The sequence below is a fragment of the Ovis aries genome, chromosome X, assembly GCF_016772045.2.
Source record: "Ovis aries strain OAR_USU_Benz2616 breed Rambouillet chromosome X, ARS-UI_Ramb_v3.0, whole genome shotgun sequence".
Classification (NCBI taxonomy): domain Eukaryota; kingdom Metazoa; phylum Chordata; class Mammalia; order Artiodactyla; family Bovidae; genus Ovis; species Ovis aries.
The window spans coordinates 65092783-65119693 of NC_056080.1; the positions used below are offsets into that span (position 1 = coordinate 65092783).

The 26911-nt window shown below is 39.1% G+C and overlaps 1 protein-coding gene across 10 annotated transcripts in view; it reads right to left on the bottom strand.

Annotated features, from left to right (window-relative positions):
- HDAC8 (histone deacetylase 8) overlaps positions 1 to 26911 on the bottom strand; it is a 257682-nt gene that overhangs the window by 171779 nt on the left and 58992 nt on the right. For all 10 annotated transcript variants that reach the window (XM_042242429.1, XM_042242428.1, XM_004022188.5 and 7 more), the window contains 3 exons: positions 14804 to 14916; positions 10856 to 10933; positions 10158 to 10266 (listed from right to left, as the gene is read on the bottom strand). In XM_042242429.1, coding sequence (XP_042098363.1) covers positions 10158 to 10266; positions 10856 to 10933; positions 14804 to 14916 — 300 coding nt within the window. The remainder of the gene's footprint in view (positions 1 to 10157; positions 10267 to 10855; positions 10934 to 14803; positions 14917 to 26911) is intronic.

Here is a 26911-nt window from a genome sequence, read left to right on the forward strand (position 1 = left end):
TATAATGACATGTGACATTATTCACTTTCTAACATAGGAAGTCAGATTTTCTCCATTGAAAATAAAGGAAAGAGCAGATTTACAGAATCTCCATGTTTCCAAACTTTAATTAGAAATTAAAAACCTAAGCAGTGGGACTTTCCTTGTGCTCCAGTAGTTAGGACTTTGCCTTCCAATGCAAGGACTTCTGATTTAAGCCCTGGTTAGGGAGCTAAAATCCCACATGCCTCATGGCTAAAAATCCACAAACATAAGAGAGAAGCAATATGGTAACAAATTCATAAAAACTTTTAAAAATGGTCCACATCAAAAAAATTAAAATTAACAAAAAACAAAGAAGTAAAATCTCTCAATATTTATTCTTACTTTTGATGCATAAAATTACAAATTAAATCCTTAGGATTAAGAGGGTGATTTTTTTGCGAGAATCTAAGTAGTACTTTCACAAATATAAACAAATGGACTGTGTACACTACAGATCATGTGGTTCATTTGCATAATCTTAAATGGTTTCTTTTTTTAAGGACTTTCCTACAATTCCTGGAGATAAAAATCTGCAAGAATTCTTGGGGACGGTATTTCCTCCTTGTGATACATTTCATACTTTTAGAATCAATACAGTGAAAGTGACTATACTACCCAAAGCAATTGCAAGATTCAATGCAATCCCTATCAAGTTACCAATGGTATTTTTCACAGAACTAGAAAAATAATTTCATAATTTGTATGGAAACATAAAAGACCCCAATTAGCCAAAGCAATCTTAAGAAGAATGGAACTGAAGGAATCAGCCTTCCTGACTTCAGGCTATACTACAAAGCTACAGCCATATAGTGGTATGCAGATGATACCACTTTAATGGCAGAAAGTACAGAGGAACTAAAGAGCCTTTTGATGAAGGAGAAAGAGGAGAGTGGAAAAGCTGGCTTAAAATTCAACATTCAAAACAAAGATCATGGCATTCGGTCCCATCATTTCATGACAAATAGGTGGGGAAACAATGGAAACAGTATCAGATTTCCTTTTTGGGGGGCTCCAATACCACTGCAGATGGTGACTGCAGCCATGAAATTAAAAGATGCTTGCTCCTTGGAAGAAAAACTATGATAAATCTAGACAGCATATTAAAAAGTAGAGATATTGCTTTGCTGACAAAAGTCCCTATAGTCAAAGCAATAGTTTTTCTAGTAGTCTTGTATGGATGTGAGAGTTGGACTATAAAGGAGGTTGAGCACTGAAGAATTGATGCTTTCAAATTGTGATGCTGGAAAACACTCTTGAGAGTCCCTTGGAGAGCAAGGGCATCAAACCAGTCCATCCTAAAGGAAATCAATCCTGAATATTCACTGGAAGGATTGAAACTGAAGCTGCAATACTTTGGCCACCTGATGTGAAGAACCGACTCACTGGAAAAGACCCTGATGCTGGGAAAGATTGAGGGCAAGAGGATAAGGGGGTGACAGAGGATGAGACGGTTGGATGGCATCACTGACTCAGTAGAAATGAGTTTGAGCAAGCTCAGGGAGATAGTGAAGGACAGGGAAGCCTGAAGTGCTGCAGTTCATGGGGTCACAAGGAGTCAGACATGACTTAGCAATGGAAAAACACAGTCATCAAGATCGTATGGTACTTGAACCAAAACAGAAATATAGATCAATGGAACAAAATTGAAAGCCCAGAGATAAATCCATGCATCTATGGACACCTTATCCTCCACAAAGAGGGCAAAAATATACAATGGAGAAAAGACAGTCTCTTCAACAAGAGAATGTGCTGGGAAAACTAGTCAACTATGTGTAAAAGAATAAAAGAACACTTTCTAACATCATACACAAAGATAAACTCAAAATGGATTAAAGACCTAAGTGTAAGACTGCTGCTGCTGCTGCTGCTGCTGCTAAGTCGCTTCAGTCATGTCCGACTCTGTGCAACCCCATAGACGGCAGCCTACCAGGCTCCCCATCCCTGGGATTCTCCAGGCAAGAACACTGGAGTGGGTTGCCATTTCCTTTTCCAATGCATGAAAGTGAAAGGTGAAAGTGAAGTCTCTCAGTCGTGTCCGACTCTTCGCGACCCCATGGACTGCAGCCCACCAGGCTCCTCCGCCCATGGAATTTTCCAGGCAAGAGTACTGGAGTGGGGTGCCATTGCCTTTTCCAAAATGTAAGACTAGAAACTATAAAACTCTTAGAGGAAAACATAGGCAGAACACTCTCTGACATAAATCATAGCAAGATCTTCTATGATCCACCTCCCAGAGTAATAGAAATAAAAACAAAAATAAACAACTGGGACCTAATTAAACTTAAAAACTTTTGCACACTGAAGGAAACTGTAAGCAAGGTAAAAAGACAGCCTTCAGAATGGGAGAAAATAATAGCAAATGAAACAACTGACAAAGAACTAATCTCTGAAATATACAAGCAGCTCATGCAGCTCAATACCAGAAACATGAACAACCCAATCAAGAAGTGGGCCAAAGAACTAAACAGACATTTCTTCAAAGAAGACACACAGATGGCTAATAAACACATGAAAAGATGCTCAACATCACTCATTATTAGAGAAATGCAAATCAAAACCACAATGAGGTATCATCTCAGGCTGGTCAGAATGGCCACCATCAAAAAGTCTACAAATAATAAATGCTGGAGAGGGTGTGGAGAAAAGAGAATCCTCTTACAGTGTTGTGGGAATGCAAACTGGTACAGCCACTGCAGAGAACAGTATGGAGATTCCTTAAAACACTGGAAATAGAACTGCCTTATGATCCAGCAATCCCACTGCTGGGCTTACACACTGAGGAAACCAGAGTTGAAAGACATATGTACCCTAATGTTCATTGCAGTACTGTTACAATAACTAGGATGTGAAAGCAACTTAGATGCCATTGGCAGATGAATGGATAAAGAAGTTGTGGTACATATAAACAATGGAATATTACTCAGCTATGAAAAGGAATACATTTGAGTCAGTTCTAATGAGGTGGATGAAACTAGAGCCTATTATACAGAGTGAATTAAGTCAGATAAACACCAATACAGCATATTAACGTATATATGATCCTATATGCAAGGCAGCTAAAGAGTCACAGATGTAAAGAATAAGCTTTTGGACTATGTGGGAGACGTATGTATAAATCTACCTCATTCTTTTACATACTGCACTGCTGCTGCTGCTGCTAAGCTGCTTCAGTCATGTCCGACTCTGTGTGACCCCATAGACGGCAGCCCACCAGGCTCTGTTACCCCTGGGATTCTCCAGGCAAGAACACTGGAGTGGGTTGCCATTTCCTTCTCCAGTGCATGAAAGTGAAAAGTGAAAGTGAAGTCGCTCAGTCGTGTCCTACTCCTCGCGACCCCATGGACTGCAGCCTACTAGGCTCCTCCGTCCATGGGGTTTTCCAGGCAAGAGTACTGGAGTGGGGTGCCGTCGCCTTCTAGCAGCAGCAGCAAGGAGAAGTCAAGGGTGGGATGATTTGAGAGAATAGTATTGAAACATGTATATTACCATATGTAAAACAGATGGCCAGTGCAAGATCCATGCATGAAGCAGGGCACTCAAAGCTGGTGTCTGGGACAACCCAGAGGGATGGGGTAGGGAGGGAGACGGGGGTTTCAGGATGGGGGGACACATGTGCACCCGTGGCTGACTGATGTAGGTGTATGGCAAAAACCGCCACAATATTGTGAAGAAATTATCCTCCAATTAAAATAAATAAATTATTTTTTTGAAATTATTCAGCCTTTATTTTTTATTTTTTAAATATAAATTTATTTATTTTAATTGGAGGTTAATTACTTTACAATATTGTATTGGTTTTGCCATACATCAACATGAACCTGCCACAAGTATACATGCAGAACACTTAGACATTTTTCCAAAGAAGACATATAGATGGCTAAGAAAAACATGAAAATATGCTCAAATCACTCATTATTAGAGGAATGCAAATCAAAACCACAATGAGGTGTCATCTCATGGCGGCAGAACGGCCATCATCAAAAAGTCTACAAAAAATAAATGCTGGAGAGGGTGTGGAGAAAAGGGAATCCTCTTACACTGTTGGTGGGAATGCAAACTGATACAAGAGCTATGGAGAACAGCATGGAGATTCCTTAAGAAACTAGGAATAAAACTAACACACAACCCAGCAATCCCACTACTGGGCATATACCCTGAGGAAACCAGGATTGAAAAAGACACATGTACTCCAATGTTCCCTGCAGCACTATTTACAATAGCTAGGACATGGAAGCAACCCAGATGTGCATTGGTAGATGAATGGATAAGGAAGTTGTGGTACATATACACAATGGAATATTACTCAGCTAAAAAAGGAATGCATTTGAGTCAATTCTAATGAGGTGGATAAACCTAGAGCCTATTATACAGAGTGAAGTAAGTCAGAAAGAGAAAAACAAAAACCATATATTAATGTATATATATGGAGTCTAAAAGATGGTACCTATGATCCTACATTCAGGGCAGCAAAGTAGACACAGATGTAAAGAACAGATTTTTGGACTCAGTGGGAGGAGAGGGTGGGATGATTTGAGAGACTAGCATTGAAACTCATCTATTACCATATGTAAAACAGATAACCAGTGCGAGTTTGATGTATGACGCAGAGCACCCAAAGCTAGTGCTCTGTGACACCCTATTCCTCTGGGAATGCTCAGGATGCAGGGGACACATGTATAACTGTGGCTGATTCATATTAATGTATGGCAAAACCATCACAATATTGTAAAATAATTATCATCCTATTAAAATAAAATATATTTTAAAAATCCCTAAACTTGTTAAACTCATTAAAAAAAATTTCATACCCCCATGTGACAATTTGGGGACAGTGTAACTGATGGTTAATACTCCCTGTGTGACCTTAAGTAAACCAACCTTTTTAAGTTCCAGTTCTCTTATTTGGAGAAAGGAATGGCAACCCACTCCAGTATTCTTGCCTGGAGAATTTCATGGACAGTCCATGAGGTTGCAAAGAGTCAGATATGACTGAGTGACTAATACTTTCACACTTTCTTATTAGTAAGACTGGAATAAGAATACTCCACCTTTGCAGGTATTGTATATTGTTAGAAGTATCAAGTGGAAAAAATCAAATAAATGATCAGTGTAATTCCTGGCACAGGCAAGTCCTCCCTAGGAACTAAGCTCCAGGATGTGGGAGCTCCAGGATGTTTACCACCACTAGTACCTATGTACAGGGTGGGCACGAAGCAGAGACAATAAATATTTGTCGAGTGAATGAATAAAATAGTGCCATTATACTATGTGAAATTGCTCAGTCGTGTCTGACTCTTTGCGACCCGATGGACTATAGCCCGCCAGGCTCCTCTGTCCATGGGATTTTCCAGTCAAGAGTATTGGAGTGGGTTGACATTTCCTTCTCCAGGGGATCTTCCCAACCCAGAGATAGAACCTGGGTCTCCTGCATTACAGTCAGACTCTTTACTGTCTGAGCCACAATGAAAGCTTGTCATTATAATAAAATATAAGCAAATCCCTTAAGTTATTGCATTGGTAGTTCCCTTTTCATTCTTGTTAATTAACATCTTAAAAATTCTATAAGGTGACTTAAGGCAGTCAGTTCTTTTGTAGGAAGGTCAGAGTGGCTTCAGAGAGGTGAATTTTGACTCAAGACCTATAGGAATGAATTCTTGTGCTTCAAACAGTCCTGACTTATATTTGAGAGGCCATGTTAGGATCTAAGGAAAATTCTCATACAATAAATATAAACTGCAGAGTCACTATATGATTTCTTTCCCTTCCTCACTGAATAGCAGTGGAGCTCAGTATAGACGAATGAAGGAATTCCCCACAGAAATAAAAGCTTGAGTTTAAATGAGCTATTCCTTCAATGAGGTTGCTGTGGTCCTAGAGAGCAAGTTCTTTCCAGGTAGGATATCCTGGTTATCCCAAGCATAGTAGAATTAATGTTTGTAAAAACCAGTTTGAAGAGTGATAAAAAATTTACTTAAAATAAAAATGTATAATATTTTTCTCAAAAAAGAAGGGACAAAAATTTTTTTCGTTGTTGCTGCTGCTGCTTTTTTAAACTTCTGGAATCTCTGAATTTTTCTTTAGGTCAGTGGTCTTTGATGGGGAAAAAAAAGGTTTCTTTTAATTTTGGGTTACAGCATATAAGCCATAGGATTCAAGGTAAACAGGCCAAATACAGGAAGATTTTTATTTTAATAATTACTACTGTGAACCCTAGTTCACTAGAATAAGACTATTTCTTTGATCAGGCTGATTGCTCCTACTAGCAAAGTATTGTACATGTGGATATAAAGACTGCTATTGATTGAAAAGCCCTGCTTAATAGGGCCTTTCATTAAGTCCTATTCATTGAGAAGTCTGTTTAACAATGTGTTTTCCTTTTGGCAAAATATTTATGCAGTGTCTCTAATTAATTATTTTACAAAGTTGAATAGTCAAATATTCTTAATAAAATGTAATTTTTTCCTGAAGTGTGTCAATTTCAGTATGCTTTGTATCATACACATTATGTATATATATAGGAAGGCACCATATATTTAACCTTTCTGTGAGATATATCCTAGTAACTGGATGTTTAGTAAAGAATGTTTTCTGGATGTTAGGGCTGTAAAATGATAGGTAGGGTAAAAACTAAGAAGTTTGAACATAACTCTAAAATTCTTCTTCACACTATGCATATGTCATGACAGTTCACAGTGGGCAAACAGTTTGGTCATCCTGCAAGATTTAAGGTTTCAGAGCAGTACCTCTCATGAATCAACTGCAAGGAAGTACTTGGTTATTTGTCCTTTTCTTAGATTCCTTAACTATGCTAAGTGTAGCCAGTCAGTCATGTCCGACTCTTTGCGACCCCATGGACTATAGCCCACCAGGCTCCTCTGTCCATGGGATTCTCCGGGCAAGAATACTGGAGTGGGTTCCCATTTCCTTCTCCAGGGGATCTTCCCTTCCCAGGGATCGAATCTGGGTCTTCCGCATCACAGGCAGATGCTTTACCCTCTGAACCACCAGGGAAGCCCGAAAGTCACCAACACAGCCTCTTGGGTAATAGTTTAAACATTATTAAGACTATCTCATATTGCATTTAAATACAATCAGAGAGCAAACGTTAAATAAAGGCAGAACAGTGTTTTTCAGATGACAGAGATTGGCAATTAGGAAATGGTCTCTTTGGCAAAACAGCTTTCCTCTCCCATCAAACTTTGCCTACATATAAATTACGGGAGGCTTTGGGGAATGGTGACCCTTGCCCTTCTAAATTAGCACTGAATGACCTAGGGAGCTCTCACTGTGAAATTGATTTTTTCATAAAATGGAACTTCTGGTGTTGAAAATCTTCATGTAAAGATTCCATATCTGGTCTATTAAGAAAGAAACCCTAAGACAATTTCTTTTTTAAAATAAAGAGGGTATGTTTAACCTTAAGATGAAACCATTAAGTTCCTGCCTAGCTGTTAAAGTCAAAAAAAGGCTACAGCAGGGGAAAAAGCCATAAAGAAAAGAAGGAAAAAGCCATAAAGAAAAGAAGGAAGAAAAGGAAAGGAAGAAAGGGAAGGAAAAAGAGCTCCTAAATTCAATATGGAAAGATAGTTCAGAAGCAAACCAGTGGCAAACTAAAATTAGAGCATCTTATAAATGAACCAGCAATAAGAGGCCCTTTGTTTCTTACAGGTAAGGAGTCAGAAAACCAGTAGGCTCATGGAAAAAAAAGGATGAAAAGACTGAAGATGAACTGAATGACTTTTTTACATGGGTAAGCTATTCCTGTCTACTCTGTCTTTTGAGGTAGGCAGATGAACCAGACGTCATAGTGGTAAATGAACAAGATACTCTGATTCTAGGCAACAAACTAGAAGTAATCAAAAGCATAATGACTAAGTGATACAGTTACTAGAGCTGATCCTCTGCAAAACTAGTTGGCAAAGATTGTTTGTACCCCTTTCGCACTACTGCTCCTCTGAATGCTCAGGGTGCTTATGCTCTAACCCTTTCAAAATCTGCTATTATGAAATGGCAGAGTGTGGATGAGGAGGAGAGGTTGAGCCAGAATTCCATTTAAGGCCTATTTCTCATTGTAGAACAAAAGTATGTTTCCTTTTAAAGGAATTTCATCAGCTATTAGTCCAACAGTTGGGACAGATGTTTGGGTCAGGAAGCGTTCTTGGCACCCTTGGGATCAGAGGTGCCTTCACATAATGCCCCGACCACACTTGACTTCTGAAAGAAATCAAAGGGAAAAATGACTGTCTCTCTAATCAAAACCCGGAGCCTGGGTTTTGATTCTGGGTGATCTCTGTACAGTTTGCTGGTGGAGCTGCAATGGCAAAAGGGGCCCTGGTAACTATAAACTAATGAGTGTCTTGTACTCTGGTACACAAGCTAGAAGAATCTTTAATAAATGCTGGCTTCCTGTATACATTGGGGTAGAGGTGGCAATATGGTAATCATGTGTGATCCTCCATGGATCTTTTCCTCCAGGCGAAATTCACTTTTAAAATGTTTAATTAAGTTTGATACCAAGGCTATTTTTAAACATGAATTACTATGGGATAACAATTTTTAAAAATCATGCAGGAAGAACTGGTTTAGAGAGAAATAGGGGAGAAACAGACATTTTTCTGACTGAAGAAAGGTAAGTAGTAGACTTGTTTGGGGGTGGGTGCTGGGAAACCCTCAAGTCTGCAGATGATGCTCAGCTTTTCCAGGCAGTGAAATGCCAAGCTGATGGGGAAGAAAGGAAGACTTCAGGAGGTTTCATGACTGACAGATGAGCTTCAATAGGGGCACATGTAAGGTAATCCATTTAGGGAGGGCCAGAGATTACAAGCTACACTTGCAGGATGATGGGTGCTGACCTTTCAATTGAGCCCCAGGAAAAAGCTCTAGGAAACCCTGTAGAGAGAGTACTGAAGAGAACAATCCAGTTTCCTGCTATGGCAAAAGAGGGGCAACAAAATGTTGGATACTGTCAATAAGAGAATTAAAAGAAAAACAAAATAATTCTCCTTTTACACAGAACCACAGGACATCATTGGTAAAGTTACATCAGCAACTCTGATCTGCACACCTCAAGGACGGAACAGAGCCTAAGGGGAACAAAGAAGGGCAATTAAAACCATCAATGGCAGAATGAAAAAAAAAAAAAAAAAGCCTTTTCAGTTTGACAATACAGAGGTAGTAGCCAGGGGACATGATCAAAATATGAAGAGGCTACTGCTACAGCTGATGACCTGACACGCCAGATCTCTTGAGCTAAGAGGCACCTTTGGACCATGAAGTTTTTATTTTGTAATACTTGTACTTTGTTTATACAACTGCCAGTTGTGACGGCCAGTGCAGGCTCCTTTGGGAAGCCCTTCTTTCCACCAGAATGTTGGGAGACATCTGAGCCAAGTGGGAGAGGGATCAAAAACACCTCAGTCCCCATTACTTACCTTATGTTGACTCGCTGACTTCTAGTCAGACTCACTTTCTCTACTGCCATGTCAGCAATGAATTTGTACCTGAGCGATCCCAGTTTTTTATGAATATGAGTTTAGCCACCCTTTCCCTCATTCTGTAGGGCTTTTTAGCCCCAATGGTCTGGTCTACACACTGGCACTAAACTGTCTGCCTACAAGTGGCTGTAATTTAATCTCTAACCATACTGCAAAAAAAAAAAAAAAACACCAGAATTTTTGACTCCAATTTTAACACAACTGATAGAACTCAAGAACTCTCTTTAATATTCACACCAGTGGATGGAAGCAGATCTCCATAATGGAAAACCAAAACTGACCCTCCCAGACTAGAGGAGGGTCATACTACATGCAGATTTTACCTAAGAAACTAGCAGACAAGGGATTCCCCGACAGCTGAGAAACTCTGCTCTTGGGAAGGCCTTAGTCATAGGGGGTGGCAGGTAAGATCAAACCGATAGTCTGCCTCTGGTCCAAACACTCTGCCCTCCCAGACAGGGGCTGGCTACCTGATCAAATAAGCATAGTGAGCAGTGTGTAAACGGTATGTGGGTATATAGTAGCTTTAAAATTTTTTTTTTAATGGTTCTTTGAAAACAAGAATTCTGTGAGATTAGAGGCCATTTCATCCAATAGAAATGTAATGCGCTTGTTGCTGGCTCAGCACTGCTGTCATACCTTTCACAGATGTGGTAATACCTCTCATCCTGTATGCCATCCTGAATGGGCACGTTTACACTGTAGTACCGTCCCTTTCCTAGGCCAACATCAGACACGTCACCTGTTCCTGTCAAAGAGGAGTGCCAAGAACAGTTTTAAGAACATGAGAATTAGAAAATATGAAGGCTTCTCTGAGTAGGAATTCAGAAAATCAAAAGGTCAATTAAGAGAACAATCTTGAATGAACGATGGTTTCTAAGGGAATGAAATTAGTGAATAAGAAAAAACTTGTAAATAATGTCAGGGAAGTAGGAAAATCATAAGAAAATAGAATTACTTTAGTCTTCAACTTGCTGGACCAAATGAATGAAAAAAGAGAGAGAAACTTCTCTGCTTGACTTCTCATACACCTTAGATTGACATAATATTAATATATCACTGCACTTATCAGGATGTTGGGGGTTATGCAGGCTATCTGATAGTCCGGTAAGTATAAGTGAGCTATAGACAATCAAGGAAAATCATCTGGAAAAAGCAGCAGTGTTACATTCCTTTTATCATTGTCACCTGAAATGACCTCTGTTAAATTTTTGCATGGGGTAGCACCAACAAGGTATTCACAGCATGTAGCTATCCAAATACAAGATATAAGAAATGTGTAGAAGAACTGCAGTATTTATTCCTCAAATGTAATACTGAGCACATGTATCACTTGCCTGGGAAAAATCCTGGGGAGAATTTGTGCAGGGACACCGTCATGACTTTGGAGGTGAAACTGAAGGCATCTTCTACACCTACCGGAGAAAGAAATGGCAGAAGAAACACTTCATAAGTGCAACTCCTGTTTTTAACAACCTAAACTCTAAAAAGAAGCTGTAGAAAGGAAGAGAGAGAAGGTAGCAATAATAAAGCTAGCAAGCTGTGGAATAAAAGGAACAAAACTCAGGTCTTGAATCTCTGTCATTATAGGATGAGCTAGAACTTTGGCCCCAAGTGAAGTTAGGGTTCCTTTTCAAATTCATTCAAATTAAAGCTGGACATTTCCAAGCAATGGGGATGCCCAGGCTGTCTTTCACAATGTGTTCTAAAAGGTGGGGAAAGACCAGAGCTCAGAATTGATGTATTATCAACAGAGCTGCATAAAGGAAACTGGCACCATCTTGGAAGTTTTATATTTTGTTTTGTTTCATTGGTTCTAAGTTATATTCTTGGGATTTTTTTTTCAAAGAAGTACAATATGGCAACCCTTTGAAAAATATCATCTATACCAACATTATGCACTACACAGTGTAAATCTAACTTTAAAATGCCTTTCTATAACACAGATTTGGTTATAAATGCAATCCACCCAAAGTTCCATGTATACTAAGTACATGTTTCTGGCTAAAACATGGAAGGCTGAAAGTAGCCCTTAATAGCAGCTTGATGACAGCTTTTTGAAGCCTGGAAAAAGATAGAAGGAAAAACTTCAAGAAAGGAGTCTCCTTTTCATTTTAACAGAGTCAGAAAATGAAGAGAGGCCTGGGAGATAGATGATGTCTCTTATAAGCCACTACTTATTCAGATACACACCCTGCTTACCTCTACACTTTTCCTCCCAGAATCACATAATTGTCATACTGTATTCTGATAATCTGGTTGTAAAATGGGAGGACTATTAGCAAATTCATGTATTACCCTCTTTTATACTTCAAATAAAGAAATTGTCTCTGTTTACTTAATGCTTCAGTCTTCTTTAGAGGCCAACAGAGACCTTAAAAAATATTAACTCTATTTGTATATCACAGGTATGTTTGAATTTCCCAAGCTTTATGCTTTGCCCTAGGGAGGCAGTTAACAGCAGTTAAAGGCTCCAGGCACAAAGCATTAAGTAAACAAAAGAAAATAAATTAAACTAGTATTTTAACTTAGAAATGGAAGTATAAACAAGGACAACTCATGAAAATCCTGATTATTTCTCCATCAAGAAAGGTGGTACCAATTTACACTTCTATCAGTGGTGTATGAGAGTTACCCTTTTCATGACTGACACCAGCTATTATTCTTTTTAATCTTAGGCAGAAAGAATGTTCTTGTTCTAATTTGCATTTCTCTGAGTCTTAGGGTGTTAAGCACCTTTTCATATGTTTAATAGCCATTTGTATCACTTCTCATAGGAAATGCCATTAGGTGTTGTTAGAAAATCATACTTTAAGAAAGGACAGGAGAGGAGGGTAAGGGGCTTGGTGTGAAAGGGAAGAGTGGCTAGGTAGCTGAAAGAAAGTGAGGATGGGGTAGGGGTGCTGGTGAAGCCACTGTAAGGTGCTAGTTATGGAATCATGGGAGATTTAAAATAAACCAAATGTGTAAGTGTTTGGAGGTGGGGCAGGGGTCACTGGAAGGGAGGTGCTGAAGAGGGGAAATAAACTGAAATGAAACACACCATAAAAGTTGGCTAAAACAGGAAACTCTAAATGGTGCAGAAATAACATTGCAAATGGAAAGAATGGTTTCAGGTGACAGTCTTATTTCATTCTTACATGGTTCAATAGACTTGATTCTATTTTTGAACTCTGATACAAAGAGTCTGAATTTCATAATCATTCATTCATTCAACAAATATTTTACTGAACCACTACTATTGGCATAGGTCTGTTTGTTCCTGCCACTGTGTAGGACAGAATGAAGTAAATAACTTGATCTGTGCTCTGGAGGAACTGAAAGTTTCTATGGGATGAGAAGACACAGATACATTAAAGAATTCACTAATAATACAATATATAATTAAATATCAAATCAGTGATAGAAACAATATAGGATGTGAGCAGGGAGAGAAACTACTTGGACAGGAGTGGTTAGAGCAGATTTACTATCAACTTGAGCTCTTGGGCAGAACTTGAAGATATAAAAGGGTAAGAGAATGCAAAACTAGGTTAGGAAAAAGTACCACAAAGTCAGGAAGGTGGGAACAGTGAGATGTGCCCGGGCATCACTGAGTACAGTAGCATAGACAGCAAGTAGTGAGAGAGAAGAGAAGGCTGGAGAGAGGAAGTGTGGCTTCTTTGAGGCAGGCCTTGAAAGACAGGGCAAATAATGTGGACTTTACCTCAAAGACTACTGGTTTTCAAAGTGTAGCCTGTGGAAAAACTGAGGTGTTATTAATATGGAGACTCCCAGGTTCCATACCAGACCTACTAAATCCAATATCTGGTGAATGTGGCCCAGGGATCTGCATTTTACAATAAGACCCCCACCCACAGGTCATCCTAATCTGCATTCAAGTTTGAGAACCATTGCTGTAGGCCAATGGTTAGCAAACCAAGTGGCTACATAGTATTTTAGACTTTGCAAACTACACGGTCTTTATTGCATTTTTTTCTTTACAACATTGTAAAATGTAAAAAACCATTCTTAGCCTGCTGGTCATACAAAGACAAGCCACAGGCCAAATGTTACCCTTGTTATAAGCAATCAGCGTCTCTGAAGGGTTTTGAGCAAAGCTGTGTTTTGCACTGGTTGAGTATTATATTCATTGGACATGGTTCTCGAAGTAGTGTGTTGGTTATTTTAACTCTTCTCTCCTCTGTTACCTTTAATTTTCTGTCACCATTCTATGGAAGCTTCCATCTAGTTGAACTACCTGGGGAGGTATCTCCAACAATTTCTTCCTTCTTTTTCTTTTTTGGCAGTAGAGCTGACCCCAGATTCCATGCTATGGAAGCAAGGCACTCTTATGCCTTGATTATGTTAGTTTGTCTCAAAAGATCCCTGGAAACAGGGAAGCAGCAATCACTGATGTGGGGAGCAGGAAGAGTTTTTTCTTAACTAGTTTTACTGGATAAGTGTTCCTAGATTGATGAAAATATATGTGACACACAGGCTATATTTATAAGAGAAACAGAATGAGGGTAACTGTCACTTAAGCTCTACATTACAGATGAAAGGTACACAGGAGGGCTGCATACAATCTTTTAGTGAAGCTTCTAAGAGAGGATTAATGTGGTTAAGGCAAATTGTTACAGTCTGCTATTACTAAAAGTTAGAGAAGATGCCCCTGGGTTTGTGCAAGATTAAAAATTTTAACAATACAAAGCAAGTGGCACAGATCTTGATTACTACATAAGTTGATATCCCTGTTGGTGAAAAATTCAGAGTGTTAGTCCATCATGCATCCCTTCTTTTTTTTTTTATTTTACTTTACAATACTGTATTGGTTTTGCCATACATCAACATGAATCCACCACTGGTGTACATGAGTTCCCAATCCTGAACCCCCTCCCACCTCCCTCCCCATACCATCTCTCTAGAGCGGCATCAGGACTCTTAGTTCTGACTGCAGGTTTCATTTAGAACCTATGGAAGTGGCCTGATGGAGGTTACTAAGCATTGGAGTAAACACTAAGAAATCTTGCCCTGATTTCCACTGCCTAAAATTCTCTACTGGAGAGCTTCACTACTGGAGGAGAGGGGAGGAGAAATTATAGGAACCTGGAATTTTGAAGCAGCTTGGTCAGCAAAGGAGGAACTGCATCAGTTAAAAGAATCTCTACCTACTTTAGGGTTCTCAATTAGGAAAATTTCAATTGCAAGAGGCATTTCTCCTGTTACCAGCTGCCTAGAAACAGCTTTACTGATAAAAGCCTGCCAGTCCTAGCAGCAAAGCTCCTCTGAAAGTGAAGGCTTACCATCTCCATGGTGCAGATCCAAGTCCACATAGAGAATACGGTCAAATTTCCGTCGCAACCGTAATATTCCCAGGACAGCATCATTGAGATAACAAAAACCAGATGCTTCATCTCTGCAAGAAAACAAGTTGCTTTAGCCAATAGCCACAAGCAATTCAAGGGAGTCTTTATAGCCAAGGATCTAACCCTTGAGATCCATTCCCTTACAATTCCCCCTTCTTTTAAGAAAAACAAAAACATACCTACAAAGATTATATAGTAAATGGCCCAGAATGACCAGGGAATGAAGTGTTTTTATAAACTAAATATTTAGGTGGACTGGTAATATTTTTCATTCAGGATCCCTGATTTTCAAAGATTTAAAATATAACTATATTGAACAAAACAGAATTTTTTAAAATGATTCAGGAGTCATTTAAAAAAAAACCTGTAGTACCCTGAAGTCATCAGGATGAACACAGATTACTACGTAAAGGAGCTTAAGAAAGCTAGAATCTAGAAGGGGCATTAAAGACTATACTGATCAGCCATTTGTAGAAGGTGTTGGAAATTTGATTTCTCCGTCCTGACCCTATGACATAATCTAGAATTTTTTTTTTAGTACATCTTGGACTTGTTGCTCATAAAAGCTGAGTATAGAATGTACAAATGCATAACCTCCTGGACAGTACAGTGTGGTTGCCTTTCCATAAATGTAACTATTACAATGATGATTGAAGCAGCCTCTTTAAAAGTTTTTCTGGCTCCTACACTTAAGTTTCTTCACTGACTTCACTCATGTCCTTTAATATTTTTGCTATCAGTGATACCATGTCACTTTAACCTCTTGTCAGCATATTAACCTACTCTTTTATTACTCTTCCTTTAAGCCTTGTTGAGTAGATGTAAAAGAACTTCATCATCAAACATGTATTATAATTTGTTCTTTAAGAACTCATTCTAAATGCTTCAGTTTCTTTTGCTTCCACAGACTGAATATTCAGTCCATTTTCCCCTACATTCTCCCTAATATTTTACTTGAAATAGAATTCTAGGCATGAGCATCAGTTAAAATGGCAACTATGAGACTGCGAAAAGTGAAAGTCACTCAGTTGTGTCTGATTCTTTGAGACTCCATGGACTACACAATCCATGGAAATCTCTAGGCAAGAATACTGGAGTGGGTAGTCCATTCCCTTTTCCAGGGGATCTTCCCAACCCAGGAACCAAACCCAGGTCTGCACTGCAGGCAGATTCTTTACCAACTGAGCCACCAGGGAGGCCCAAGAGTGTAAAGTCTTTGTATTGCCTGCACAATGCATAAACTTCTTCATGGAATCTCTTCAACAATATTTCATATGCTGCACAATGGCCTGGCTCACAGACTATGTCAATGAGACAGGTAACTAGACAGCAGGAAGTGGGTAAAAATATCACGAGACATTGGCTTTGCTCATGAAGGTGAGCTTGCTGATCATCTAGTGAAAGAAGAGACTGGCATCATACATGCAGCCAGACTGAAACCAGTCAGAGGAAAAGGTTTGTCCAACCTTGAATTCTCTATAAATAAGAATTGAATATGTAACTTTGAAAGTACTTGGATGCTATTTTCCAATTATGAAAAGCTTACAATTTTTGAGTCTACCTACCATTTTAGCAGAATGACAGACTGTGGTCCACTGGAGAAGGGAATGGCAAACCACTTCAGTATTCTTGCCTTGAGAACTCCATGAACAGTATGAAAAGGCAAAATGATAGGATACTGAAAGAGGAACTCCCCAGGTCAGTAGGTGCCCAATATGCTACTGGAGATCAGTGGAGAAAGAACTCCAGAAAGAATGAAGGGATGGAGCCAAAGCAAAAACAATACCCAATTGTGGATGTGACCGATGACAGAAGCAAGGTCCAATGCTATAAAGAGCAATATTGCATAGGAACCTGGAATGTCAGGTCCATGAATCAAGGCAAATTGGAAGTGGTCAACCAAGAGATGGCAAGAGTGAACGTTGACATTCTAGGAATCAGCGAACTAAAATGGACAGGAATGGGTGAATTTAACTCAGATAACCATTATATCTACTACTGCCGGCAGGAATCCCTTAAAAGAAATGGAGTAGCCATCATGATCAACAAAAGAGTCCGAAATGCAGTACTTAGATGCAATCTCAAAAATGACAGAATGATCTCTGTTCGTTTTGAAGGCAAACCATTCAATATCACAGTAATCCAACTCTATGCCCCAACCAGTAACACTGAAGAAGCTAAAGCTGAGCGGTTCTATGAAGAACTACAAGACCTTTTAGAACTAACACCCTCAAAAGATGTTCTTTTCATCACAGGGGACTGGAATGCAAAAGTAGGAACTCAAGAAACACCTGGAGTAACAGGCAAATTTTGCCTTGGAATACGGAATGAAGCAGGGCAAAGACTAATAGAGTTTTGTCAAGAAAATGCACTGGTCATAGCAAACACCCTCTTCAAATAACACGAGAAGACTCTACACATGGACATCACCAGATGGTCAACACCGAAATCAGACTGATTATGTTCTTTGCAGCCGAAGATGGAGAAGCTCTATACAGTCAGCAAAAACAAGACCAGGACCTGACTGTGGCTCAGATTATGAACTCCTTATTGCCAAATTCAGACTTAAATTGAAGAAAGTAGGGAAAACCACTAGACCATTCAGGTACGACCTAAATCAAATCCCTTATGACTATACAGTGGAAGTGAGAAATAGATTTAAGGGACTAGATCTGATAGATAGAGTGCCTGATGAACTATGGACGGAGGTTTGTGACATTGTACAGGAAAACAGGGATCAAGACCATCCCCATGGAAAAGAAATGCAAAAAAGCAAAATGGCTGTCTGGGGAGGCCTTACAAATAGCTGTGAAAAGAAGAGAAGCAAAAAGCAAAGGAGAAAAGGAAAGATATATGCATCTGAATGCAGAGTTCCAAAGAATAGCAAGAAGAGATAAGAAAGCCTTCTTCAGCAATCAATGCAAAGAAATAGAGGAAAAGAACAGAATGGGAAAGACTAGAGATCTCTTCAAGAAAATTAGAGATACCAAGGGAACATTCACGCAAAGGGCTCGATACAGGACAGAAATGGTATGGACCTAACAGAAGCAGAAGATATTAAGAAGAGGTGGCAAGAATACACAGAAGAACTGTACAAAAAGATCTTCACGACCAAGATAATCACAATGGTGTGATCACTCACCTACAGCCAGACATCCTGGAATGTGAAGTCAAGTGGGCCTTAGAAAGCATCACTATGAACAAAGCTAGTGGAGGTGATGGAATTCCAGTTGAGCTATTTCAAATCCTGAAAGATGATTCTGCGAAAGCGCTGCACTCAATATGCCAGCAAATTTGGCAAACTCAGCAGTGGCCACAGGACTGGAAAAGGTCAGTTTTCATTCCAATCCCAAAGAAAGGCAATGTCAAAGAATGCTCAAACTGCTGCACAATTGCACTCATCTCACACGCTAGTAAGGTAATGCTCAAAATTCTCCAAGCCAGGCTTCAGCAATACGTGAACCGTGAAATTCCAGATGTTCAAGCTGGTTTTAGATAAGGCAGAGGAACCAGCGATCAAATTGCCAACATCCACTGGGTCAACAAAAAAGCAAGAGAGTTCCAGAAAAACATAAACCTATATGCAGGTCAGGAAGCAACAGTTAGAACTGGACATGGAAGAACAGACTGGTTCCAAATAGGAAAAGGAGTACGTCAAGGCTGTATACTGTCACCCTGCTTATTTAACTTATATGCAGAGCACATCCTGAGAAACGCTGGGCTGGAAGAAACACCAGCTGGAATCAAGATTTCCGGGAGAAATATTAATAACCTCAGATATGCAGATGACACCACCCTTATGGCAGAAAGTGAAGAAGAACTAAAAAGCTTCTTGATGAAAGTGAAAGTGGAGAGTGAAAAAGCTGGCTTAAAACTCAAGATTCAGAAAACTAAGATCATGGCATCTGGTCCCATCACTTCATGGCAAATAGATGGGGAAACAGTGGGAACAGTGTCAGACTTTATTTTGGGGGGCTCCAAAATCACTGCAGATGGTGACTGCAGCCATGAAATTAAAGACGCTTACTCCTTGGAAGAAAAGTTATGACCAACCTAGATAGCATATTGAAAAGCAGAGACATGACTTTGCCAACTAAGGTCCGTCTAGTCAACGCTATGGTTTTTCCAGTAGTCGTGTATGGATGTGAGAGTTGGACTGTGAAGAAAGCTGAGCGCCGAAGAATTGATGCTTTTGAACTGTGGTGTTGGAGGAGACTCTTGAGAGTCCCTTGGGCTGCAAGGAGATCCTACCAGTCCATTCTGAAGGAGATCAGCCCTGGGATTTCTTTGGAAGGAATGATGCTGAAGCTGAAACTCCAGTACTTTGGCCACCTCATGCAAAGAGGTGACTCATTGGAAAAGACTCTAATGCTGGGAGGGATTGGGGGCAGGAGGAGAAGGGGATGACAGAGGATGAGATGGCTGGATGATATCATGGACTCGATGGACGCGAGTCTGAGTGAACTCTGGGAGTTTGTGATGGACAGGGAGGCCTGGTGTGCTGTGATTCGTGGGGTCGCAAAAAGTCGGACATGACTGAGCAACTGAACTAAACTAACTGAACCACTTTAGCACATCAAGAAAGAGACAATGTGTCTTTCTACTGAAATCAATAACTTTTAGGTAGTTGGGGAGGAACATTAAGTGTTTTAGGCAAAAAGAGGGAAGGAGGGAAAATACAAATCAATGCAAGACATGCTTTCTTCTCTCAGAGAGCCTAAAATTAAGTTAGGGAGACAGGTCATAGCACAGAAATACAAAAGCGAAAACAAAACAAAAAAGGCAAGCAGAAATAGTATGGTATATAAAAGAGAACACAGAGAAATTCTATAGACGAAACTGACAAAGCAGAGTCATCTCATTGACAGTACTGAAATTTATCTGAGCCCTGTGCTTTTAGAAATCAGTGTGAGTAGGAAACCTCTCATCCTTTGTGTTCTGAGAAACAGTTAACTGCAAAAGACCACACTGCCCTGGCATATTCCAAAAAGAACCATTTTCATGCTTCCTCATGACTCTCATAAGACTCACAGATGATTATCTTGTTTACCTGCCTTTATAAAACTACACGTCCCCCTTCCTTTTCTTTGAGATGTTCTTTATTAATGAACATTTCTCCTCTGGCAGTAGCCTGAATATAATAATAATATATGTAATTCAGAAAGGCCTCGTCAGTCTGTAATATTTTCCTAATAATTTTCTCATATTTAAACAACTCTATTCTCATTGGTTTATAGAAATAAGTATTTAGATAAACAGAATATTCCTAAAATTCCCAGAAAATAAGGAAATTGAACTTTCAAGACTTTTAATATTCTGAAAAAGTATTCCTATAAAAATAAGCTGAAATGTTTTAAGAATTTGTTTGCCTAATATAGGTAAATCTTTGGTAAACAAGACTAACTTAATAATTTTGGTTTACTAAAATCAGTTATAGTTTTTCTTTATTATTGTTAGTTCAGTTAAGTCGCTCAGTCATGTCCAACTCTTTGCGACCCCATGAATTGCAGCATGCCGTGCCTCCCTGTCCATCACCATCTCCCGGAGTTCACTCAGACTTACATCCATCGAGTCCGTGATGCCATCCAGCCATCTCATCCTCTGTCATCCCCTTCTCCTCCTGCCCCCAATCCCTCCCAGCATCAGAGTCTTTTCCAATGAGTCAACTCTTCGCATGAGGTGGCCAAAGTTCTGGAGTTTCAGCTTTAGCATCAGTCCTTCCAAAGAAATCCCAGGGCTGATCTCCTTCAGAATGGACTGGTTGGATCTCCTTGCAGTCCAAGGGACTCTCAAGAGTCTCCTCCAACACCACAGTTCAAAAGCATTAATTCTTTGGCGCTCGGCTTTCTTCACAGCCCAACTCTCACATCCATACATGACCAGGGGAAAAACCATAGCCTTAAGTAGATGGACCTTTGTTAAGTATAATATAAATGTGGATTTTTATTTTAGTTGGGTATATTCTTCCTAAATTTGTACAGGTTTACTGATTGAATAAGCTAATGTTACCTGTATAAATGTTTGAGATTATGACAAATGCAAATTTGTTTAACAGAATTGAGTCATTATTCTGAAAAACTTTATTTCAACAGTAATTATGTCAGTCTGATGATAATTTATAAGATCTTTAGGTAACTGAAGACTTTGGGTTGATATTAAATTGAGTTACTTAAAAAAAATAAAAAAAATAAATTGAGTTACTTAATGGATATTCATTATATACTTAATCATTTCTAGGTAAACGAATGCATTAATTACTAAGCATAATATTGGGTTTATATACTTTTCTTCTTATTTTTACAAGCTACAGAGAGGCTAAATGTATTTGGGTCTGTTAATGACTATGTTCTTTTTGCCACTTTGAGTTGTACTACAAGGAATATGTATAGATATAGAAAGTGGTAGAAAGTGTTTTTTTTTTATGTTTTGAAAATCAATCTGCCAAGATTTATTTAAGTTTTTATTTCACAGAAAATACAAGTATGTAATGTAGACACTGACATGTGAAATCAAGTATAGGGATCAGGAAGACAAATGAAGTGAACAATACTCCTGCTTCAACACTGTACTGCTTCCTGGTTTCACTCATAGCATGAATCATGTTTTTAAATATATATATATATATATATATATATATATATATATGTTATATATTGGAAAAATTAAAGGCAACAATCATTTAGATTTACCAAAATAGCAGAGAGCCTCTGAAATCTAAAGAGGATTTTATTTGTTGGGGTCAAATTAGGTAAGGTTTGATGGACTTATAAGATTTCCAAGAACTTTAGTATCAAATATTCTGTTCAGTCACTCAGTCATGTCCAACTCTTTGCGACCCCATAGACTGTAGCAAGCCAGGCTTCCCTGTCCATTACCAATTCCCGCAGCTTTCTTCAACTCATGTCCATAGAGTCAGTGATGCCATCCAACCATCTCATCCTTTGTCATCCCCTTCTCCTCCTGCCTTCAATCTTTCCCAGCATCAGGGTCTTTTTCAGTGCGTCAATTCTTCGCATCAGGTGGCCAAAGTATTGGAGCTTCAGCTTCAGCATCAGTCCTTCCAATGAATATTTAGGACTGATTTCCTTTAGGATGGAGTGGTTTGATCTCCTTGCAGTCCAAGGAACTCTAAGAGTCTTCTCCAGCACCACAATTCAAGAGCATCAATTCTTTGGCACTCAGCCTTCTTTATGGGTCCAACTCTCATAACCATACACGAAAGTTAAAGTAAGTGAAAGTCACTCAGTTGTGTCCAACTCTTTGCAACCCCATGTACTTATATACAGTCCATGGAATTCTCCAGGCCAGAATGCTGCAGTGGGTAGCCTTTCCCTTCTCCAGGGGATCTTCCCAACTCAGGGATCGAGCACATGTCTCCTGCATTGCAGGCAGATTCTTTACCAGCTGAGCCACAAGGGAAGCCCAAGAATACTGGCGTGGATAGCCTATCCCTTCTCCAGAGGATCTTTCAGACCCAAGAATCAAACTGGAGTCTCCTGCATTGCAGGTGGATTCTTTACCAACTGAGCAATCACGGAAGCCCTGATATACCCATACATGACCACAGTGAAAAAACATAGCTTTGACTATATGGACCTTTGTCAGCAAAGTAATGTCTCTGCTTTTTAAAACATTGTGTAGGTTGGTCATAGCTTCTCTTCCAAGGAGCTAGCGTCTTAATTTCATGGGTGCAGTCACCATCTGCAGTGATTTTGGAGCCCAAGAAAATAGTCTCTCACTGTTTCCATTGTTTTCCCATCTATTTGCCATGAAGTGATGTGACCGAATGCCATGATCTTCGTTTTTTGAATGTTGAGTTTTAAGCCAGCTTTTCCACTCTCGTGTTTCACCTTCATCAAGAGGCTCTTTAGTTCCTCTTCACTTTCTGCCATAAGGGTGGTGTTATCTGCATACCTGAGGTTATTGATAGTTCTCCTGGCAATCTTAATTCCAGCTTGTGCTTTGTCCAGCCCAGCATTTTGCATGATGTACTCTGCATATAAGTTAAATAAGCAGGGTGACAATATACAGCCTTGATGTACTCCTTTCCCAATTTGGAACTAGTTCGTTGTTCCATGTCTGCTCCTAACTGTTGCTTTTTGACCCACATACAGATTTCTCAGGAGGCAGATCAGGTGGTCTGGTCATCCCATCTGTTGAAGAATTTTCTACAGTTTGTTGTGATCCACATAGTCAAAGGCATAGTCAATAAAGCAGAAGTAGATGTTTTTCTGGAACTCTCTTGCTTTTTCTATGATCTAATGGATGTTGGGAATTTGATCTCTGGTTTCTCTGCCTTTTCTAAACCCAGCTTGAACATCTGTAAGTTCTTGGTTTATGTACTGTTGAAGCCTGCTGTTGCTGCTGCTGTTAAGACACTTCAGTCGTGTCCAACTCTGTGTGACCCCATAGACGGCAGCCCACCAGGCTCCCCTGTCCCTGGGATTCTCCAGGCAAGAACATTGGAGTGGGGTGCCATCGCCTTCTCCACTGTTGAAGCCTAGCTTGGAGAATTTTGAGCATTACTTTGCTAGCATGTAAAGTAAGTAAGTAAGTGTTAGTCGTTCAGTCGTGCCCAACTCTTTGGGATCCCATGGACTGCAGCCTACCAGGCTCCTCTGTCCATGAGATTTTCCAGGCAAGGATACTGGATTGGGTTGCCATTTCCTTCTCCAGGGGATCTTCTCAATCCAGGGATCAAACTCAGGTCTCCTGTACTGCAGGCAGATTCTTTACCTACTGAGCTACAAGGGAAGCCCCTTGTAGCTAGCATGTGAAATGAGTGCAATTGTGCAGTAGTTTGAACACTCTTTGACATTGCCTTTCTTTGGGATTGGAATAAAAAATGACCCTTTCCAGTCCTGTGGCAATTGCTGAGTTTTCCAAATTTGCTGGCATATTGAGTGCAGCACTTTCACAGCATCATCTTTCAGGATTTGAAATAGCTCAACTGGAATTCCATCACTTCCAATAGCTTTGTAGTGATGCTTCCTAAGGCCCACTTGACTTCACATTCCAGGATGTCTGGCTCTAGGTGAGTGATCACATCATCACGGTTATCTGGGTCATGAAGATCTTTTTTGTATAGTTCTTCTGTGTATTCTTGCCACCTCTTCTTAATATCTTCTGCTTCTGCTAGGTCCATATTATCAAAGATTACACTGATGCAAAACTAGATTTTGATTTTCTCTCTGCTAAAATGACAAGTTTTCTGGATTATTTGTCTTCCTTCTTTTAATAACAGGTTGCAAGTGTTCTGCTTCCTCGATAACAAAGATTCTATGTCTTACTGGAATAACCTTCTATGGTTTACACTGACTTTAGTATAACATAATTTAAGAAAGCAAAGTCTTCTCACTTATGAAAGAGATGAGATACTTTACAAGCATATTACCTTCTATGCTAATTTTTAGGATCCTTTATTGTCATTTTGGTTAAAGAGAGAACCAAGTATTATTTTTCAGTAATCACTTATTCTAATCAAGTCCAGAGGGTCCTTGTGAAATCATAAAGGATTTGTTCTTTTACCTTAGAAAATGAGAGGTGCTAGAAATAATTAGGTTTATTTGATACATTACTATTGATGACATGCATGAGAAGAGTTGCCAAACCAGAAAAGATGCTTAGCCTTCCCTAAGCTAAATTTGTATAGGCAAAATGTTATTAATATAAATATTTCAGGAATTATATGCTGCATAAGAAGTTCCTAGAGATTCATTAATGCCCTCAGTGGCTATTATATGTTTTTATTTGCCAGAGTCCCCATGCCTGAGCCTTCCAGGATTTGAAAACTTTTACCTTATTTTTATTTTCATAGCAATGTAATTACCTCTATAGGTTCAATGAGAATAGATCTCTTCTGCTTGTTATTAGGACATGATTGGAAACATTGGTTTTATAACCAAGGTCTTGCCTGGAATGTCATATTTGATAAAGATGCTCATTAAATCAGATTTGATCAGACACTTTTTAGGAACTAAGGTTGACTTTATTGAGCCAATATGTGGAAAACTCTCTTGGGAAATCTAGCCTGGTACCTGGTTTATATGGTTCCCAGCCTTACAGGTGAATAAGGAAAGTTGCTTCCTGGCAGGTTCTGGAAACTTAAAAACATTTTGGAGAACTTAAGACGAGAGGAGTTCTTTCAAATTCATAGGTACTGCAGGTAAAATCTTAGCTTGGTTTCCTAGCCTTAATAGACTTTAAAACTTTCAAAATGAGATTTCTTATGAAAAATTCCAGCAAAGCAAGCTTAAGGTATATATGGTAAATTAGCATTTTTGCAACACCTATATAAATAATCAGGCCAAATCTAATGAGGCCTAATTTTTATTTTTTAATATTTTTAAATTGAGGTAAAAGTCACATAATAAAAAATGATCATGTTAAATCATACAATTCAGTGGCATTTAGTACATTTATAACGCTATTCAATCTCTACCTCACTCTAGTCCCAGACCATTTTCATACCTCAAAAGAAAATCCTGAACTAATCAGTCATTCCCTATTCTTTCCTCTCATGTCCCTGACAACAACCAATCTGCATTCTGTCTCTATAGATCTACCTATTCTGGATATTTGATATAAGTGGCATCATAGAATAACATGTGATCTTCTGTCTGCTTCTTTTATTTAGCATGTGTTTGAGGGTTATCCATGTTACAGCAATCATCAGTACTTCATTCCTTTATATGAGTAATATTCTGTTCTATGTATATACCACTTTTGTGTATATGTTCATCTGTTGATGGGCATTTGGGTGGTTTCCACTATTTGACTATTGTGAATATTGCTGCTATGAACATTTGTGTACAAGTATTTTTCTGAGTACCTGCTTTTCTTCCTTTTGGATACATACTTAGGGGTGGAATTGCTAGGACATGTGGTAATTCTATATTTAACTTTTGAGGAATAACCAAGCTGTTTTCTACAGGGGCTGCAATTTACATTCTCACCAGCAATGTACAAGGGTTCTAATTTCTCCACATCCTCACCAATACTTGTTATTTCCTGTTTGTGTTTTTTTTTAAATTCTAGTCATCCTAGTGGGCATGGGGTCTCATAGTGGATTTGATTTACATTTCCATGATGACTGATGATGTCAAACATCATTTTGTGTGTTTATTAGCCATTTGTATGTCTTCTTTGCAGATATCTATTCAAGTCCTTTGTCAGTTTTTACATTGGGTTGTTTCTCTTTTTGTTGTTGAGTTGCATGAGTTCTTTACATATCCTGGATACCAGACTCTTACCAGATATATGATTTGCAAACATTTTCCTCCATTCTGTAGGCTGTCTTTTCACTTTCTTGATGATGTCCTTTGATACACAAAAGTTTTAAATTGTTATGAAGTCCAGCTCATCTATTTTTTTCCTTCTGTTGCTTGTGAGACCAACCTTATTTTGAGTTTAAGAACAATCTTACTAGGATTTCCCTGGTGGTTCAGTGGTTAAGACCTCATGCTCCCAATGCAAGGGGCACAGGTTCGATACCTGGTTGAGAAGCTATAATCACACATGCCAAGCAGAATGGCCAAAAAAGAAGAATCTTTATTTGAGATTATCTTTGATCAAAAGGAGAACAATGAATAGAAAGTTTTTTTGGTTTCAAAGGAAAACTAACTCATCTATAGCATACCATTCCAGGTTATCAGAATCTAGTTATTGTCTTTGAACAATTTTGTATATCTTTATAAACTGCAGGTTGCTGATGACTATGCAAACTTTGTCTTCTGTGGTAGATGTAATTGACTTCCATTCCTGTGTAGAAAAACCAGCTTTGGTACCTATTTGGAAACTGGACTGGATCCTATTACCTTGCCCAAATTGTTGATCCTTAGCAACTTTTCAATTCTTCTAGTTTTCTTCAATATCTGGCTAATATTCTCAAATCTAACTTCTCCAAATTTTCTTCCTGCTGCCTGACTTGAAGTCAACAAGAACTAAAACCTGACTGCCCAAATCCCTATTGGGATCCTATGTTGCCTTACAGCTTGCTCTCTTCTCTGGGATCTGAAGCAGTCCTGCAAACTAAAGCCACATGTA